Genomic DNA, 22,124 nt, shown 5'->3' with positions numbered 1-22,124 from the left:
CTCAAAAAAAAAAAAAAAAAAAAAAAAAAAAAAAAAAATAAAAAAGGAACGCCCACCCCGAAATAACCAGAATTCCCTGCTTTCGTAAAAATAAATTACAGTTTGACAAACTTCCCGCTTTTCAAGCGGCCAATCCGTATCGATTTGTATACTGTTAGGTTTATATTTTTGTGTGTATATGTTTGACTCCTACACTTATTAACTGATTATGAATTTTGTAACAAAACTAGTAAGAGTAAGGAAGGTTAATGTGCACTATATTTATTTAATTTATATGCGTAGAGAATAAAACTATGAAGGTGCAAAACTCCGTGAATATTTAGATTTGTGAACTTTTGAAAATATGTATTAATTAATGCAAATTCCAAAAACTTCAGTTTATTTACAGTATTTTACATGGTTTTAGGAGTATGATATTGGCACAACCTTCCATTTAAGAATTCAAATATTTCAGATTTACATTGAATTTGATCAATAGTTATTAAACACAAATTAATCAAAATTTCTTGAATTTTAATTTATTCTTAAGACTCTTTAAAGTTAAACATTATATTAGAGACATTTTCTAGAATCCAAATCATGTAATGGATTTTGATCAAAATTAGAATGAAGATTCTAGACATAAAGTTTAGTATCATTGATATTAATCTTTGTAAAGTGAAAGAAAAGTTGTGCAAAACTTCTGTTCGGGGAATTCATTTTTAACTGGAATGTGACAGGGATTACCCTAGTATCTTTGTAAAGTGCTAGCAGGGAGACAGGAGGTTGTCTGAGGATCGACAATTGTTCCCCCCCCATATTTTTATTGCCATTGAAATCAGTTAAAATCAGCCATTTTTTTATCAAATTGATTGATTACCTGCTCTAGTTGGTGACCTTCACATTCGCGGCTACCGGGAAAAAGCTTCACATGCCTCGCCGCAGTGACTTAGTCCACAATGCATTGTAGTCTATATTGCACTGTAGAGAACAGTCTGTTGATTTTATAAAATCTTAAATCATGGCTTGACTTAAAGTTTAAAATGCAAACGTCAAGTATCACGGCTCAACTGCGCTCTAAACTGAAGCATTAATATCGAACGCTCTCATGTCTTATCAAAGAGCATACTGTAGTTTTTATGACATTATTTTTGCATAATTATACAAATTTAAGTTAAACTTACAAAAGTAAAGTATCATAGATCAATTGTGGTCAAAAAGAAACATTCATTTCGGACGCGCCTCTGTCTTATAAAAGAATCTACAATTGGTTTTATATGTTAGGCCTTTCTTCTTGTGCGGTGACAAAACTTCCCAAATGCACTTGTGATGCTAGTCTACATAAAAATGTTAACTTTGGTACAAAATCGGACTTTCTTAAACAAGATTGTTTCGATTATAGATATTTACCGGGAACATTTCGATACAAAACGTACGGAAGAACACTTTCAGATACAAGTACATTCGTATGAAATTAAAAAAAAAAATCGGTCCAACCGTTTTAGAGTCTATGAGGACCGAACTGGCGCATTCGGGCAAAGCTCCTTTTATATAATAGAGATATTTATGTTTTATTTGTTTATATATACATGATTCGATACTAAAGTAATAATCGATCATAATACATTTGGGAACACAACTCCTAGATGTAAGGCTGTAATCAAAGTTATATTTAGTTTAATCGGAAAAAAAATTTCGATAGCTACGATTCAAACTCTTGTAAGAGAAAAAAAAACCCTCCAAAATTATACAGTCTTTCTACGCTTATCCCAGCATTGCTTCCTGTCGTCTCGTGTTTAGATTAGAGATTATGAAACAGTTGCTTCACTATAATCTTATCATCGTGCAAATTCCGTTTAGATTGTATTCATTGTCTATAGAGATCAAAGAATACCAAACAATCATGCAATCGTAGAAGAATAGCAAATGCTTTCTGTCGCCTTAATAAACCTTCTTGCACTGCAGTTCGGCATTATGCAATCATTGTACAAAACCATCACTCGGCCACGCATCGAGTATTGATGCTACACCTGGACTGCTACACCTTCAACTACTCTCTCCCTCTTGGACAGGATTAAAAAATCTAGTAGATCTCGCACTGTCAACTAAGCTTCAACCCCTGTCACATCGCCGTAATGTTGCATCCTTGTGTGTGTTTTTACAAATACTTTAGTGGGATTTATTCCGATGATCTTATTGCATTTGTATAGCCTCGAAAAAAAAAAAACCCGCCTAGCATTCCACCACTTCATTGTAGAGGTCCTTAGATGCCGGAAAGTTAGTTTCTTCCCTCAGACAGTTAGGCTTTGGAATTCCCTCCCTCTTTCCTGCTTCCCTACGTATAATAACTTGAAGTTTAAATGTAATGTGAACAGACATCTAGCCCATATCCTTTGATAGTACCCATGCAACCATGGTCTCAAATAGTATCCTCTCCCGTCTAAATGGCAATATACTTGGTTTGCAGTAAACAAGAGTAAAAAAAAACAAAGATTGAACAATACCAAACAATCCTGCAATCATGGAAAACACACATTGCTTAATGGAAAACAAATTAGCACGCAAACAACGGGATGAGTTCAAAGAGATAGGCGTTGATTGAAATGGAGACAAGCGAAGACTCATGAATATGTAATTTTAATCATATTTTAACACATCTGTAAAAAGCCCTGAAAACTTTGGCGTACGCGCCAAAACAGCGCATCCACTAAAATCTGATCAAATTATGCTGTGACTCAAGAAGAATGCTGTGCCCTTTATCTAAATTATTATGGCAATAGAAAGAGAAAAGTGAATTTTGCCAACACGCAGATCCTTTCGAGATTGTTATCTATAATCCCTCGTCTGCCTATTAAGAGAATTGGAGTGTTGTCTTTCCTAAGGCCATTTATGTCAAGTTAATCTAATTTACTATGTAGAAATTTCAACTAGGTTCACTGATTAAATTTTCTATGCTTTTAACTTAGAGCGACTTAGTATATCCAAATACATAATCTATACCAAGTCCAATGAACAATTAATATATTGCTGTATTCAGTAAGAGTCGTTTATGTATCTATCTAGAAACTGAAACTTACCTGCATCATAGACTCTTCCAGTACTATATTACGATGTGAGATAACCTACGTGAGCAGTATCGTAGAATCAGCAAGAGTACTACTAGTACGCAACGTGTACGACGACTTATAATGGACACCAACAGATCGTAAGCTCCGCTTACCCTTTATCATATCCTTGTAACCTTTTTGATTAATATATCTTCCTTACACCTAATCCGTGTTCCATGTTTTCCTTCTGTGGTCCCAGCCATATCAATATATACCATGAATACCGATTTCTCTCTACTCATGGAATGAAGGAAAATTCTAATTAATGTTTTAATGTATTGATTTCCATTTGCTATAACTCACTCGTCTATTTTATCAGACATTTTTGTGGGATCATATGTTAATAATGATATCGATATTTATCAGATTTAGTTTCGTCATTTGCACAAAAATACTGCCACAAAAAGGCACGAATACAAAATCTCTCCAGCCATGTAAAAATATGAACTTGTTTTCGATTCATCGTATACCAATGGATCGTTTATAATAGTTACTGTTTTTAAATACATTTTACTAATAAGTCAGTGACTACCAAAGGCAAAAGCACATTGAGGATAATAGTTATGGAAATAGTATCGTTGATCATCCAACGGACTATGGCAGGATTGAAAACAACGAATAGAAATGACAAGAAAAATGTATTATTTAAGATGGCAGCTCGACAATTATTTGTTGATATTGGACTTGAAGATGACCATGCTGTAGTCTGCAGGGAAGCAGTTTTGTGGGAATATGTTCTACAAATGGTAAGTTCTTGGAAAGAAACTCTGTTCAAGTAAGTACCGTTTGGTAACTAGAGGAAAGAACGAAAAGTTATTACTGTTGGTAGAAGATGCTTATTTGTATTGGCTGTCATACTTTTACGGGAATGAATTTCGGAGCTCAATGGAGCATCTTCCATTGAAAGATGCTATTTGTTTAAGCGGAAAAGGGTTGATTCGCCGTTAAAATGCAACCTAAACTCGAACCAAAAATTTATACTTCGTTATGTGAAAACAAGTATATGAACAGAAATTAGGGAAAAACCCTAATATGTGAGTGAGAGGGAGGAGAACGTTATACTGATTGCATTTCCAATATGAAAATAGCATTTGAGTTTGAGCCTCCAGCATTTGAGTTTGTTAACTATCATTAAGCTATTGTCGCTATTTTTTTCTATGGTTTCCGAATGGTTTTCGAATAGCAAATGAAGACCGATCGATGGAGACGAGCGTGTTCTTATATAACGAGATTACTCCGGGGTGATCGGGAAAAAAGCAGGATAGTAAATAAGAATTATAATCCAGATGGTCACAAGATGTAAGCCATGGGTTTTTGGTAGACGTTGTGTTTGAATACGACTGTGACTATTGTGACAATTTAAAGGTTGACACCAATTTGTATTGTAAGGACTGTCATTTTGAGGAATGTCAACAATTGTCAAAGTTACGTCATCGACCGAGAGAGGGTCGGAAAACATAGTGAAGTAAGGTTTGGGAATGGGGAGTGTTAATGCATCTGTAAGACGGGAGAGTCTCAAAGGAATGTCGACATTTTATGAAATACTGTTGCTATATTTGGACTGTTAAATCTGTCACATCTATGGGCTCTTGATAAGGTTTAGAAGCGTATCTGCGATTCGGTTAACCCCACTCTTATTGTCTACACTATCCCGAATACACGTGATATTGCTAGTCTCAGTCTCTTCTATAAGTACAATTATGACACATGTTCTTTAGAATCCTGTTTTATCCATTGCTTCTTTACAGCTTAATTGAATTTTTGGTCTATTGGTCTTAATTTGCTGTTTAAATACATCGTTAGAATACATCTATCTATTCCAGTAGATAAAAAAATTGCAGATTCGTGAAACTCTTTGCTGACTGTTTTCCTCTTGCCTTTTGATATTTAAATGATATTTCGTTATTGTTTAGCTCTTTACAGAAAATAGTTTCATGACTTGTCTAGAGAGATTCTAATTAAAAATAAATTCTAAGTTATAAAAAACTTGGTTTCGATAAAGAACGGGTTATGGCGTCCTTAATGGATCATATTTTCCTTCTATTTTTGCCTATTAATGTATTCAATCAGCACACTTGGTTACGGAGATGAAGATCTAGTGTTTTGGTAGACATAGTATTTGGAATGCGACTGACATTGTTACGATGATTTCAAAGTTGAGACGAAAATGAAAGGATAAACACACCATTGCTTGCATTTTGAGATATGTCTATTTCAAGAATGCGTAAATACAAATGTGCAAAAATTATAAAAGTAATTACGTCACCGATCGAAAGAGGATCTAATAAAAAAAAACAATTAAAAGAAAACAAAAACAAAACAAAAAAAATAAACACCCAGGAAAGTGAGACTATTTTTTTAAATGAAAATTGCTCGACACAAGACATGAAGCTACTTGATGTAAAAATCTAACAAGAACAAAAGATGATCATCGTAAAGACAGATGTTTTATTATTAAAAAGACCAAGGTTGTACGTAGAAGGTAAACACTAAACATAAATAGAGTCCCACGACTTTTGCCATTCTTATAAAGATACTACTGGAATAAGAAGCTGCATCAAAATGAGGTATTAAAACAGCGAATTGATTGATACTCACAATCTAAGTAAGCCTTCTCCCTCCCTCCCTCCAGCTTGAACTGGGGATTTGACTGCATCTAAGATTCAAGAATGTATCAACAGAATATCATTCTAGTGCAACTAAAATGCAACTTATTAAAACGCCTTTCTTATGTTGATTCTTCATTTTTATTTCAACACGTCTCGTGTTTGGGGATCAGTAACCATTACCAATTAATAAACCAGCAGTTACCGCTATGGATAAGATACTCAATTATCTCTTTACATAAAAGTGATCTTGTTTGAGGAACATTCTCTACCAAACACCTCTGTCAAGTTTTGGTCTAGAGATTTGAAACTTGATATATAGTGGGGGGGGTTGAACCTGTAAGATAAATTCGATTTGGTCTTTAGCCAGTAAAAATATCAACGTAGGAGTCAAAATTGAAAAAGCATTGGAACTTAGCAGGCGCAAGTCAACTTAAGGTTCTCTTTTATGCATGCGCAAATATACATTTATAGATTAAACAACATTATTTTGGAACTTTTATACGCGTATGAACGTGGCTTAGAGCGTAACGAATAAGACCGGAAAGCTATATGCTTTGGTGTTGCTTCTTTGCTGATGGCACCCATGTCATTTTTTATTTTATTTTAAATTTTGGAATCGCTACTCTATATTAGGTACAATATAATGATCATTAGAGAATTTTATTTATAATAATAAATAGGAACTTTGCATAAATTAAAATGTTATATTTAAGCTTAATTTACAATCGGGAAATTACGGATAGCCTGCTAGTCAGTTGATAAAACTGCAGTTATCTCTACGGATAAGATACGCATTTCTCTATGTATTTCATCCGTAAAATGGTTACCAAAATTGAAGTAATTACTTTTTCTGATGAAGAATGATAACGTTTTACTTTTAGCTTTTATCTATTATTAAGAACGAGCAGGAAGCCCCGACGTTGCTCGGGATTGAATAATATCAGTATTTTTTTTTTACACTGTGTTCATGACACAGTATTACTTTGTTTTTATTAACTCCCCCCTCTCATCCCGTTTCGCCCCTAATATAATCGGAAAAAAGCTGGAAGTTTGGAAAACTCTGAATTTGTGCCTTATACATATGGTTTCGATTTAATTCAACTTCCACATACGTATTTAAAGTTTAAAACGCATTCTATCCCTATAGGTCACGTAGAGGTACGAAAGTATTCAACACAGAGGGTAACGTAGACGGTCAGGACCACTTCTATTGTTTTCCTCGGAGAATTTTATACATATAATATAAATTTCATCAAAGTAGTATATTTTAGGTTTATAGGAGATTCAATAAATGATTGATTCTACAATAATGCGTACGCAATCTGCATAAATTAAAAAAAATATGTTTACGCGTATTCTACGACCGGGCAACACCGGCGGGCTGCCAGCTAGTATTTTGATAAACCTGATATTTTTCTGCATAGCGCAAAGACAGCTCTTTTTTTTTACAGCAAATATGAGTTTAACATCTTTATGAAAATAGTATGCAATATATTTTGTAATATAAAACTGACCTATATCAGATGAATTAATAAATACTAATAAATACTCAAAGTAATATTGTGTTACATTACAACAATGGTTATATATTATGATAATGATATTCGACAACAAGGCAACATTAAAGGTAGTTTACTCTCATATTCTTGTCCAGGGTTGCCAGATTATACTTTTTAAAGCCAAATTTCGTGAATTAGACAGCCTTTGAAACAATTTTGGCTCCAAAAATTATATTTGGCCTTTTTCAAATCGTAATGTACGGACTAATGAAGGAAGAAACACGCGGCATATTATATAGATAAATGATTTTTATTCAACATTAGCGGACCTCCTTTTCTTTTTGCCCAGAAAAATTGAGAAACCCAAGAACGACTTTTCCCCACACATGAAACCCCATTTTACTATTTTTATTCTTATTGTTTACTTTCTATAAATATAGATTATTAAAAGGTTAAATAAACGTTAGTAAAACAATGATGGTTTACACAAATCAATACATGTTTTAATGTCACACTGCATGGCAATTGGGGCACAATTCATACTAATAGACTAGTAATTATGGCCCAGTCGGGTGTGCGCAGTAACACAAACATGGATTGATTTGTGTAGACCATTGTTAAATATTTCTATAAAGTATATTTGTATTAAACACTTGAAAACTATTATTTATAAATTCATATTATCAATGCTTTTGAATTTTGCTTACCATATATATGATATTTATAATTAAATATAAATTATTCTTTTATACGTGCAAACACAAGTATTTCATGCCTACGCAATCATCAGTGTGGGATATGACAATTTCTACTGGTCGGGAGATTCGAACCCAACCACGAGGCCACCTTTGACTCCATTCGCTAAACCTTTACCGTCGGGGCACCAAACAATTGCCACGGGAATTGACACCGACTAAACGCACAATTTGGGCGCAGACAGACAATTCAGAATGTTAAAACGAAAGGAAGTTGTGAACGTTGCATAAACGCTTGTTGACTACTTATTTATATTTATATTTCCCAGACAATATCCTTAAATATTAAAATAACTTGATAATTATAATTGAATAATAATTATTGTTTTTTATATACCTACAGACACTAGTGTTTCATGCTTACGCAATCATCAGTGTAGGAGCGACGCGTGGTAAAGGCAGTTCGTCTAAGACTGACCCCCCCATCTCTCTCTAATGATGATGCTGTTCGTAACCGGAGTGTTACTGTTATCAGTTCAAAGGTAACGGGGCAGGTAGGGCTTTTGAGCTGTGTGAAGGTAACCTGTCTAAAAGAAGGTACATTTTGACTGAAAACCTGAAAGTCTAGTATGGACCAATCGTCTCATTCGATGTATCATGGGACCCTATTTCCGTACCTAACTCCAAAAATGGATTGCGTTCTGGGCAAGCTCAATTTCAACTAAGCTAGAAAGTCATGCGTACGTACCTTTGAAAGTTTCCTTTTTCTGTCCTTGATACATGAGAGCATAAAAACTAATAAATCTTTGAAGAGTGATCACACTCGCCATCGAGTAGACAGCCATCACACACACACACAGAGTATAATATATAGATATATATATATATATCTATATATATATCTATATCTGGACAATGGAAGGTGTTAAATCACAGATTAATAATTATTGTGGATTACAGTCTTATAAACTGAATAAATATAATGATTATATCTGATTTGCGTTTGATGAAATCATGTTTTGTTCTTAGTTGGGAGGAAACATTTTTTTTATATAAGACAATTTCAGCCAAATAAAACAGCTCAATATAAAAGATACTACCTATTACCAAAACAAATGGAATTTATTATCTCCAAGCTTTTATGTTGCCAAGGATCTTTGCCATTTCTTCTGAATGTTGGATTATACAATTTTGGACTTTACTTCATCTCTATTCCTGGGGCACCATTCGAATCGTGTACCTGGAATACATATACTTTTTCTTGTTTTATCCAATTCTCCCTTTGGATTAATTTAAAATGGTGTCCTTTTCTATGCTCCTTTAAAAATATTTTTAATTGATTTTTAATATATGTGCGAAATAGCAAAATTAATGTTTATCAATAACTAGCATATCAGTCCGGTGTTGCCCGGGTGTTTCGATGTGTATGTTGAGCGTAAAAAAAGCGGTCAATTTTTAAAAAAATTTGACCCCTATTATGACCCCTTAACATTTGTTTTGGGCTCAAATCAAGTTATTAAGTTTGACCCATGTCTAAGGAACCTATATCTAAAATTTCAAGTGTTTAGACCCAAAATTGGCGGAAGAGTTTGGTAGAGTTCGTACATTGCTCTTTATATGCCTTGCTGAATCTTGCTTCCCTAATAGCTGGAAGATGGCCTTGATGGTACCAGTTTACAAGAATTCTGGTGAAAGAACAGACCATCTCAATTATCGCCCCATTAGTCTCCTCCCACTCTTCACTAAAATCTTTGAGACCTTAATTAATAAAGCACTAGTTCGCCATCTTGAAAAAGAAAATCTTTTACAAACAGTATGGATTCAGGCAATGTCGTTCTACTCCAGATATTTTAACAGTCATCTCTGAACGCATTTACCATGTAGTGGATAAGGCGGGCGAAGCCAAGGCTATAGCCCTTCATATATCCAAGACCTTTGACAAAGTCTGGCATAAAGGGGTTCTAATGAAAATTAAATCGTACGATATAACTGGACGTATACTGAATATAATTATATCCTTCTTAGACAACAGAACCATGCAGGTTGTCATTGACGGGCGTACATCCACGCAGCATAACATTAATGCGGGATTGCCCCAGGGGTCGATCCTTGGACCATTATTATTCCTGATATTCATAAACGACCTCCCTGATAATATGTCCGAGATGGGTATATTTGCTGATGATATAACGCTCTATAATATTCATGAGGGAAGAACAGATGTACATAAATCTAAGACGATGGCAGAATTGCTAGAAAATGACCTCCAGACTATAGTGGAATGGGGCCGCAAATGGAGGGTAACATTTAATGCTAGTAAACTAAGCTGCTCTCCTTGAACAATTACAAGACGCCTCTCCAGCCCCTATATCCATGACAAACAGCACTATCTGAGAATTCTGCCTTCAAACGCCTCGGCCTAACTTTGACGGACAATATGAACTGGAACAAATAGAGGACATTGCAAAGGCTCACTACTACGCAAAAGTAAATCTGACAAACAGTATAGATTCAGGCAATATCGTTCTACTGCAGATATTTTAACAGTCATCTCTGAACGCATTTACCATGTACTGGATAAAGCAGGCGAGGCCATGGCTGTAGCTCTTGATATATCCAAGGCCTTTGACAAAGTCTGGCAAAGAAGGTGGGTTCCCTCTATCAAGCTAAAAGAGTACTCACGCCTGAGAGTATTCTGTACCTTTACAAAGTCACAATTTACCCATGCATGGAGTATTGTTGCCACATCTGGGCTGATGCATCTACCACTAGTCTCTCCCTCATAGATAAGGTTAAAAAAAAAGAGTTGCCAATCTAATCAGTCCCACTTTATTAATTAAGGACATCTTTCTCATCGCCGCAATGTTGCATCACTGTGCCCATTTTACAAATATTTTAATAGAATGTGTTCTGATGAACTCGTTTCACTTGTACCCCCTCAACATACATATCCCCGACAAACACGTTTAGCAATAAGATCTCAACCCTTCACTGTTGTTGTCCCTAAATGGCAGAAAGCTTTCTACTCTAATAGTTTTTTCCCCTCCAACAGCTAGGCTTTGGAATTCCCTTCCTGCTGCCCTTCTTGCCTGGCTGTACTGATATGCAGAAGTTTAAATGTAACAAACAAATATCTTGTTAATCTTTCCTAGACATGGCCCCAAATAGTAGCCGCTTACGTCCAAGTGGTGATATGCTTTGTAAGAGGTGAACATGAGTAAAAAATCTAGATATTTCGAAGCCTATTACTTCTCATCAGGAGAGCAGAGGAGATGCTAGGTAACAGATTAGAAATATGACGTCTAACGATAACTACACCAGGAACGAAATAATGGGGGTATATAAGGTAGAGGTTAAACAGTATAAAGCTGGGAGGAAAGCTGGAGAACTAAAGTAATTAAGGTGGTATAAGACAATTGTGATTATCCCATAATGGATATAAGTGGTATATAATCGGGTTAGGGTGTTTGCCATGATATGTTAGAAGGTATGAGTTCAATACGCGGGCCATATGTGGAGACGTACATCTAAAACGATTAAATTTATATGCACTAGTATGTAGCTTTACATTATCGTTTTTTTTTTCATTTTTCCTTCAGTATATAAGCTCCACCTCAAATGTTGAGCTTTTGTATTATTTTGATAAGTCTCCTTTTAAAGAATTTATATAATTCTTAGTTTCCTCCATATATATATATATATATATATATATATTATATAAAATGTATAAATGACAAAAGTCTATATTCCAAATTTCATTATGTTGACCATCTTACAATTTATTCCTTTGATTCAGTTGAAATTTACAATTCTTAACAGTGTTTCATAGCACAAAATCATTAACTTAATTATTATATTAATCACTGAATCTATTTTGCCCTTACCTCGTGAGATTTGGTATACAGACTTTTGCCATTTATTCATTATATGCTCTATTGGGCTTCTTAAGGATTGGTATATATAAAAAGGAAATATAAATGAATAAAGAATATTTCCACACACACACACACATATATATATATATTATATATATATATATATATATATATATATATACATGTGTGTGTATAATGCCAGACTTAAATTTTAAATTCAATTGTCACAGTTAAACGCACATATTGATTGGGCGCACTTGAATTATATCAACTTTGCTAGTCGATTGCAGCATATAATAGATACTTTATTCCATTGCAGCATATAATACATATTCTGTTCTATTGCCGCATATAATGCATAATTAACTTAGTGACGGCACTTTTCCGACTTCTACACTTTATTCGAAGTTAGAAACTAAAGTTATTTCTAATTGAATTCAACCATCAAGTAATGGAATCAAAAGAAGAATTCGGTATATTTGATTTGCCTTTGATGAAATCACGTATTGCTTTTAGTTGACGTTGTTATACATTTTTACCTCTTTATAACTGGTAATAGGGCAGACGAACCATTATGCTTCCACTGGTTTTTGAAGCAGTTTATAACATGCATGATGTCGTCACTTCAATTATAATTCAGTCGACTTTTCTCTGACGCACATAATCTATGTATTATGAGAACACATGCGAAAAAGCATTTAATTCTATAAAAACAGACGATTCGGCGAATATGGAGCATAATTAACAAGAACATGAGGAATGAAATAAAACAATAAAATAAATGCACAACAAAATAAAATAAATACACAACAAAAACTTTTATAAAACGATAGAAAAATTAATATTCTATCGACCTGTTTGCTTTAAAGTTTTCGAAATTTGAAAGTTTTTTTTTATTTTAAAATTTGTGTCGTTATTTTCACTTCATTTCGTCAAAGAAAATGGCGGTCGAATTTTGATTTTTCATGTGATCGCTTATTTAAGGTTTAAAAGATACAAAATACATTAAAAATACTTACCCTAAGCCGATTGGAAACCACCCCGGGCTTATGGTTAGTTGTACTGTAAATCTATTTTAAATTATTCTTTATCATTCAAACACGATAGTATTTTGAATATATGGTTAAGTGGCAGTTTTGGTCATTTAGAACTGATTTAAGCTTCACAGCTCACTCATTTTTTCGACCAAATTTCAAACAATTATTACAGTTTATAGACCACCTTCTCAGCTATACTGTGAAAAAAAAATCTTTCAACTTTCGTTCAGTAAGACAAAAGTTATGAATTTTCTGGTGTTCAAAATCGTAAGAATATATAAGGTGAGCGACGTTTTTTATGACTGGTTTCCGTAGCAATCACCTCGCTTCAGCGACTACTGCTGCTACTAATTCACTGCTGTCACAAAAAGAGAAGTAACATGTGAAACAGAGAATGAAAGCATGAAGGGGAGATAATTGGGGGGATTTTATTGAAAGCAGATGAGTGCCGTACATTGTTATTACATATGTGTTTATGGGGGCAAAAAAATAAGACTGAAATTAAACAAAGAACAAGTGAATTTATTAGAAGACTGGAAAAATCATGGATTACAAAGAAAAAGGCGAGCATGAAAAGTAATATGATTAAGCTTAAACACGGAAAAGTAAAGGACTAGTTAAAACTGGAAAAGAAAAACTTAATATGTAGCATGAATAATTTTTTTTTAGAATTCAATTTATGACATTATATAATCAATTCTTAATGCTGTAATATTTTAAGTTATAAATTTATTATATTTTTTTACTAGATTATCTTGTCCTCTTCTTTTCCAGTTTGAACGACTAGTCTTTTACTTTTCCATGTTTAAGCTTAACCATATTACTTTTCATGCTCGCATTTTTCTATTGTAATTGCAAATAGGTTTAAACTTTTCAAAACTAAGAGTTAGATAAAATATTACATTTTCTATTGTTTAGTGATAGTTACTTGACTGATTGTTTTGTAACACATTTTCTTGTTAACAATACTGCACAATCATCGATTTTCGTTTTAGCTATAGAAGATCCTTAGAGCTAATATTGTATACATCTCTGCAGCTCTTCTGAACAATGGCCCAGTCTAATAAAACTAAACCAGCAGGGATAATATTTATTTTGCATCTGTGCCTAATTCTAAATGTAGATTCTCTTAAACCTTCTTTCCTAGAACTTCCCGCATGTTGAACAAGTTCCACTCGACGCAGAGTCAAACAACATCAAGTACACTCAACATCAAGTACACTCAACATCAAGTACACTCAACATCAAGTACACTCAACATCGTCTTACCATCAACGCTTATCCTGTGAACTCGGAGTATGGGAAATTCCCACATGCACAAAACAAAATCACTAAAAAAAAAAAAAAAAAAAAAAAAAATACCCTAACTAAGGGTAAGGATAATGAGTCAACGTTGGATAAAATGATGGTTAAAATTATTACGAACTTTCCAGGATTCGAACCTGGAATCTTCTGAGCCGTAGTAATACGCGTTATCCATTGCGTCACAAATCCTGTCCTGTCCGTATGCTGAAAGATGTTACCGTGACTGTATATATAGACAGACAGTGCTAAATTCCGTTGACATGGGCAGATAACTTTTCGACAGAAGCGAAACGGCCTCAAAACCCTTATTTCGGTCTTTTTGTGTGACTCGGCGTTGTTCGTTACGAATCATATATTGATAAAGACAGTCTAAGGACTCACACCTTTCAGGGGATAAAATAATTTTTCAATTCGGTGCATCCGTTGGAAAGTTTTATTGGTATACACACACACACACACACACACACACACACACACACACACACACACACACGTAGAATTTTATTAATAGTATAGATTCCACAATTGTGTAACCAATTCTTACTGCGTATGTATCTTTTTTTTTTTTTACTCTTGTTCACCCCAAACAAGCAAGTAAGAGGATACTATTTGGGACCAGGTCTATAGAGGAAGATGTAAGGAAATGAGCAAGATGTCTTAACATTACATTTAAACTGCGTGTTAGTACAATCAGAGAAGCAGGAGCAGGGGGTAAATTCCAAAAATCTGGTAGTCCGGAGCAAATAGATATTAAAAAGCTTTCCAGCATCTAGGGACCTATGCAGTGAAGGGGTGGGACTTTGCAGCTAGACGAGATTGTCGACAGTATGTATGTCGAAGGGGGTACAATTGCAATGAGTTTATCAGAGCACATTCCACTAAAGTATTAGTAAAACAGGCACAGGTATGCAACATTGTGGCGATGGGACAGAGGCTGAAGCTTGGTTGATAGTGCGAGGCCTATTGGATTGAAGATTCTATTTTAGACTCTTTGTAAAGAAGGACAGACTAGAATTTCTGTCATTACTAACTAGCAGAGCGTAACTACTTTTGATCAAGGAAAGTGTCTATCAGGATGTGTATGCAATATAATGATGCATGAACGTAAAAAAAAAAAAAATAAAAAAACTGGTCGGTGAGATTGAGGACATGCGCTGCATGGAGAGAAATGATACGATGGGTGCGTAATGTGAGCTAGAGATATGATTAATTGGACAGTATAGGAGGATTTGTGAAGAACGGAAAACTTTCTGGTTGGTCACATTAAGAGAATAGATTAGAGTGTTTGTGGTAGTAGATGAAGAACAGTTGCGGTGACAGAGATAGTTGGCGGGGTATAATATAAGAAAGACATTGACGGAATCTATATGAATGGATTTAGAGGAGGAAAAGTATAAATAAAAATCTGGTTTTATGTAGGCTAGTTTAGAAGTCGATTTATAAAAGCCATCCAACACATGCCCCACAAGCTTTAAACAGAATAAAATGATGATAGTGATATTAAGCTAATGTTTAAAAGATATGGAGGGCATTTTTTTTTTTACACGGTGGTCACCACTTATCAAGGCCCGGAAGCCACTCAGGGATAAGGGTTATTGCAAATATAGTACGTTAGCGTGGAGATTTGATGAAGTGTTTACTTAAGGGGGCGGTTCATTAGGAATTTGTTAACGTTGGACTTGAAGACATCCAAGTTGTAGTCAGGTGTGAAGCAGGCAGACGGAACAGAGTTCCACATATGTTATTCATACACTTGTACCCCCCACACACAAATTACTGATTTACATGTAATAAATTCTTGTAGATATTCAACTTGATCTAAAGAAATCCTTTGACTGTTGATTCGCTTAAAGCTATCACGCACTTAAATAGAAACTCTCGCGTTACGCAAGTTATAATCAAAGACGTTTTAGAAAATTTTATATTTTTCAAACGAGGCATATTTCGATAATGCTATCTTTTTTTTAAATGATTCATCATATATCAAAATAAAAAGCCACTCGAGGATAAGTTTTAATGAGATGGATTTTCAGTTGAATGATGGATAATATTATGAGAGGATTAAAAATAAAAAGTTTTCGGTTTCTGGGTGTGGCAATATCTATTACTCACAGAAATTTGTTATCTGCCCGTCTAAAGCCGAAACTATACTAATACTTCTATTAATTGTACTATTGTACTGTTTTTAATACTTAATTCGTGGGTGGATTAGTGTTAATATATGTATTATGAGAACACGTGACATTTATTTAGATAATATATATTACTTTCTTTTTAGAGATTACCTTCTTGGAGAGAAGGATAATGGACTATCTGTTTTGTTATCATGTTACCATCCTCCCAGACATTAACCCTTCCTTTAGAGGGTAGTGTAGCATCTGTTGTTGTTATAAGACCATCCTCCTACGCATTATTTTCTTTAAGGATAGCATACATTAGCAAGAAATTTTTACAGTCGTTTGTTCATTTGTAAACTCTTATATTTTATACACTATGGCAAGAATATAAGATCAGGGGACCATATTCTAGTAAGTAATTATAGAAATTGTCACTTTTGATGTAGTACATTAGTCGAGAGAGATGGACAGAGATTATTAATCATTGCAGACACACAGAACTATAAAATATTGTTTTTTTTTGTTTTTCCTAAATAAATACTTTTGGCGTTGTCATTAGACTGGGAGAATGTTCCGGAGAGAAAGAGAGCAGTTACAGGCTTCTTGATTCACCTGTAACTATTAAAGTCTGGTCTCCAATGGTAATAAATAAACGATGCATTAAAATGCGAAGAGAAAGCGTTCGTTGAAAAGACTCATCCATCTGAAAGTCATTGCATTCAAAGGAAAAATACGAATGAATAGAAATAATCCAATTGTTCAACAGAAAAAGAAAGAGAAAAAACAAACAAACAAACAAACGCTAAATCTAACATACCATCGTTTCTAAAGCATTCAGGTTGTAAAAGAAGAAACAAGACTTTGGATAACATTATTTCATTAATACAAACAAATACAAAAAAAAAAGACAAAGGAAAAATATAGTACAGATAAAACACGCTTATAATATATATATATATATATATATATATATATATATATATATATATATATCTATCATATACAGGGTGACCAAAAAAGAAACAACAGCTAAATAGAGGCCATCTAGAACATATGCTGTAGAACGGAGAGAAAAAAGGCAAAAGACCCTAGTGTTTTGAATATAATGAACTAGTTATGACCAAAGTTTAATTTTAGTTGGACAAAACACTATGAAACGGGGCCGAATAAGAGTTGAGACCCGTTTTTTTGGGTCACCCTGTATATATATATATATATATATATATATATATATACACACACATGATGTAAAAGAATTAAGACAGTGCTCAATATATACAATTAAGAGTATGTGCCCGGTGTTTATTTCAGTGTTATACATTATTGAAGGACTGTGTATTCCACACCTAAGATTTCGTTGATAAGGCGCAATTACAACGTTTCTATTGAGACTTATCAAAGAAAGCCGAGGTATGGAAAATCAAAACATTTAATAATTTATAATGTTAAAATAAAGGCACACGCACATACTGTTGAAACGTATTTTAATGATACAAATGACACCATAACAGTTAAAGACGTAATTTAAAACAATATTTTTCTTTTCAATTAAGATATTCCTGAATAGCTATTTTCACCCTACAACCTTTTTTTAAGGAATTAACATCATACTATGAAACGATGAACGTTAGATGAACTTAGCTATTCAAAAATAGGTTTGATAAGGGATATATATATATATATATATATATATATATATATATATATATATATATATATGTGTGTGTGTGCGCGTGTGTTATTTAAATTTTATGATGGATTTGTATTGAAAGGCAGTATATATTTTTATTTAGATACTATATATTACTGCGTCAGTTGGAGGTACTCGGGTTTTGTCCACCAGAAATTAGAAAAGGTCAGGTTGCAACAACCGAGACGCAATCTGGATATCTCAAACTGAAACAGCAATTTGAATAAAATGATAAATAGTTGGTTCTTGTATGACTTACGATCGAGCACTTTGATTTACTGTGAACACGAGAAACAACACACACAATATATTTATATACATACACGTAAAACACTATGAACAAAACAGAACAATTCGACAGGAAGATAAAAGACTGGCGGATATCAAACACTTTTGAGCCGCCACGAGCGTTCAGATGCAGATGCGATTATATATAAAAAAAAAAAAAAAAAAAAAACGAACACGAAGACACTATATTCAATTAACCACTACCCATGCACATTAGAGTTGAATAAAAATCCCGTAGTCAGGAACCAGGTTTACCTGTCGTAAGCGAGCCAAAGGTGGTAGGATGTCCCCGTGTCACTTCCATAGGGTAAAAAAAAAGGAGGTGAAGAAATAAAAAAAAAAGTCTAGATAATTCTGGGTTATGTAATTTGTCGGGTAGCACTTCTGAAATGCTATACTACCAAATTGTAATACAAGTAAACCACCGAATTGCTGACATTGTACCATTCAGAGGCAACGACTATTCACTGCAAATTTCTTCACGACAAAAAAAAAAAAAAAAAAAAAAAAAAGAAAAAAAAAATCAAAACTTTCAACGAGAATCTGGGAGACGCAAGACTCGTCTTGATGTTTGCTGTATCCCAGGCATCGATAATATTGAACGTTATCAAATCCAAACACGTTTAACTTTTGTTTCATCTTAAGAAAAACATTATTTTAGTTTTACTAACTTAGAAATATACTTTCTGGGTTACTTACATTTCATATTACATTAATTTAGATTTGTACCCAATTATACCATTGCACTCTATATAATTTCTTATTGATACTGTTTGAATTATGGAGAGAGTTTTAACAATTGAATAATGACGTTCATATATGCATGTATATTATATATATATATATATATATATATATATTATACACGTGTATATATGCATACACTGTTGAAAACAATTAACGGAAAACTCTTTATAACCATTTCGACTATCATCTTGTCAGGAAAAACTAATAGTTTGAATAAATAATTATATCAACGAAAATAAAGGGCACACTTTAAAATTGAAGTGCCAGATTTTATGGAGATTATTTTTTGACTGCAATATTCAAACTGCTTGATTTTATAGCCTCTGAATATGAAACGATCTTGAAAATAAAATAAAAAAAATCTTTTAGTCTCGTCAGAATATATATAGTCAGTAAATATAAAAAAAACTGAAAAAGTGCTCAATATTACTTTAGAGCAATATATATATAGTTCTATTACCGTTTCGTATCTACTTAGTTACACATGGTTCCACTATTGGAGACAAATTAACAATCCAATAATTTCGTCAGACCTTACAGAAAATCTGACGAAATTATCAGATTGTTAAGTCGACTCCGGTAGTGTACCTAAGCAGATTATGAAACGGTAATAATAATAATAATATATATATATATATATATATATATATATATATATATTTATTTGTAATTTTCAAAGAAAGGGATAGAGATGATTGGGGTGTAAATTTAGATGGACTCGCGTTGTACGCAGCGTTTTTGATTAATCACAATTGGTTCAGCAATATGTTTACTCTTGTAAAATTAGAACACAAGAATGCCGGGAATTCGGTGTTGTACCTGTATTGTACTAATATTGCGATATTGTACTGTACTATCACACTTTACTAGTAAGTGGTAATACAGTTCAAGTCATTACAGTACTACTTCTACATAAGTTAAAGGTACTGTCGTAACACAGCATTATACGTTTTTTTTTAGCGCCACTGAAACACTCCAAAGCTGTAAGGCCTGTTAATGCATTAAAAACAAACAAACAAAAAAAAAACGAACAAAAAAAAAACAAAAAACAATACATATATGCATCACTTTGTTGATATTTGCGAAACCAAACGGTCTGCAATCAGGCCAGTTATATGCTGTAGTTGTGTATTTTTAGTATAAAACGCCAAGGAAAATTAGAGAAAGACAAAGATAAATATAGATACTGAGAAAGAGAGACAGACAGAGATTGAAAAAGAGAGAAAGAGAGGAAAACAGAGAAAGAGGTAGAGAAAAAGACATGGATACAGAGACAAAGCTACTACGTTGTAAAAAAGCAATACTAAAAATCGTATTGTTTTTTTTTATTTTACTGCAGTATATGACACGTACGCAAATTTCTTTAACTAACTGACAGCACTTTCATGATTTCTGCAATGTCTTTGTTTTGATTGGCTATCATTTATCAAGGCGAAGAGTAGCTTGAAAATAAGGTTTAATAAGATGGAAATGATTGCTAGTTGACAGATGCAGAACATCATAGGAATACAAATATTGTTCAATGTTACGAACTGTGTTTGATTACGTAAGGTTTCTGATAGATTGGTTTACATTAAAATTGAAAATGACTAATTAGCAGGACGCAATCCCGCGTAAATACGTTTCACAGGCGCGAAACTTGTGCGAAGAAACCCTGCGTATGGAAATTCCGCCCGTGACTAGGCACATGGCGGGAGAAAAAGGAAATCCTTTTTCCGTTGTATCAAAACGAGTTCTAGCTGTGAATGTCTTACAAAGAGAAACCAGAGATTAGACCTCGGTCGAACACTTTCCGTAGAAATAGCGATAAAGTAGAGAAAGACTAGCAACGTCTCTTGTGAGAAAGGGGTTGTAGGGAGAAGTAGATCATCACTACTAGATTTCAAAGTCGATTTTCTACTTTCTCAAGGCTAAAAAGAGTGCCCCGTGCAACACGTCTACAGATATGTAGTTTTAGTTTATTGTTTTAATGGCATATCAACCCTTTCAATGTTGAATCCAGTTATTTTGATAACTGTTTCCATACTTCAAATTTCTTTATAACTACAGGTTTTGTTCATAGATTAATTATTTTGCAGACGTGTATTTTGTAAATTAATAGACTTAAAATGGTAAATTCTATTAATCGTAACGAAGAACTGACTCTCTAGTCTTTCAATCATCAACACTGGATGTAGTTGTAGTTTTTATTTTATTTTCAACGCATGGTTAGGTATAAAATACTTTTGTTTTTATTTGTTAATGTAGATGGGATTGTAGGATTAAGCGTGAAATGGATCTGTCGTCGGTTTGTACTACTTGAATTAAACATTTTGTTTTTCTTACGCTCTTTAGTTTGAAAGAGATTATTCGGTCACCATCGTCATCATTATCATATCGTATGAATTCAAAGATTCTGTTATTGACATTGGTTTCTCCGATATTTTTGTAGTAGAATTCTTTTAAGAAAGATATCGTGAAGATCGCCAATATCCTAATTGAAAGTGATTTTTGTGGAACGAACTGTATTCGAACTTGGAACCCAGGTCGTCAGTTCGTGTCATTAACCACTAGACCACCGCCACCTCCCAATAATCGTCGGTAAACGTGTATATTAATTGGATGTAAAAGTACCAATTTTGAAAAAGAATTCTATTGATATTTAGGGCTTATATATATATATATATATATATATTATTATACTGTTGGTAGAATTTTTCAGAAACTCATAACAACAACACAATATGTCATTCCAAAGAGTGCTCAATGCATGAAACAGAGCAATATATTGATTGTTGGAGAGCTATTGGCTACACATTAGCAAACGTGTTTCAATGACCTCCTAGCAGGGAAAATCACCTCATCAGGCCATAAACCATCCACGAAACTTTCAATAAAGACCATCCCTTTATATTAAATTCAACTTTACAGGGTTGAACCATTCTAAAAAAGAAAGAGGGGTACTAACAACCTACATCAAAACAAATATAACCTATTCACAAAATAATGTTAGGTTTTTCAAGGTATAATTCTGAAACAGATTTATTATAAGTTTGCATTAAATTTTCTAGCTATATATAGGTAGTACGCAGGCAACTTTTAAAGAAAGATTCTATGGGCATAAAAGTTCTTTTACTAATCAAAAATACGAAAAAGACACAATATTGGAAATTAATAAAGGAGAATAAATATTGGAA

General features: G+C 33.5%; 1 protein-coding gene and 1 long non-coding RNA gene across 12 annotated transcripts in view; one reads left to right on the top strand and one right to left on the bottom strand.

Moving 5' to 3' along the window:
- LOC145286125 (cadherin-23-like) overlaps positions 1-22,124 on the bottom strand; it is a 1,312,625-nt gene that overhangs the window by 41,071 nt on the left and 1,249,430 nt on the right. For 2 of the 11 annotated variants that reach the window (XR_013869108.1, XM_080134828.1), the window contains one exon: positions 18,457-18,498. The exons of 8 other annotated variants lie outside the window; for them this stretch is intronic. Coding sequence is in view for 2 of the 3 variants with exons in the window: in XM_080134828.1 (XP_079990954.1) it covers positions 18,457-18,498 (42 nt within the window). In the remaining variant the exon portion in view is untranslated. Of the gene's footprint in view, positions 1-18,456; positions 18,502-22,124 lie in introns of all 11 variants that reach the window. One more of the 11 variants, XM_080134827.1, reaches the window with a different exon arrangement.
- LOC145286127 (uncharacterized) overlaps positions 1-22,124 on the top strand; it is a 110,790-nt gene that overhangs the window by 36,865 nt on the left and 51,801 nt on the right. The window lies entirely within an intron of this gene.

The sequence above is a fragment of the Euprymna scolopes genome, chromosome 10 (genome assembly GCF_053919585.1).
Source record: "Euprymna scolopes isolate OS-2025 chromosome 10, ASM5391958v1, whole genome shotgun sequence".
In the NCBI taxonomy this organism is placed as follows: Eukaryota; Metazoa; Mollusca; class Cephalopoda; order Sepiida; family Sepiolidae; genus Euprymna; species Euprymna scolopes.
The sequence above is the reverse complement of the archived record's forward strand: the minus strand, read 5'-3'. Positions and strand labels throughout refer to the sequence as shown.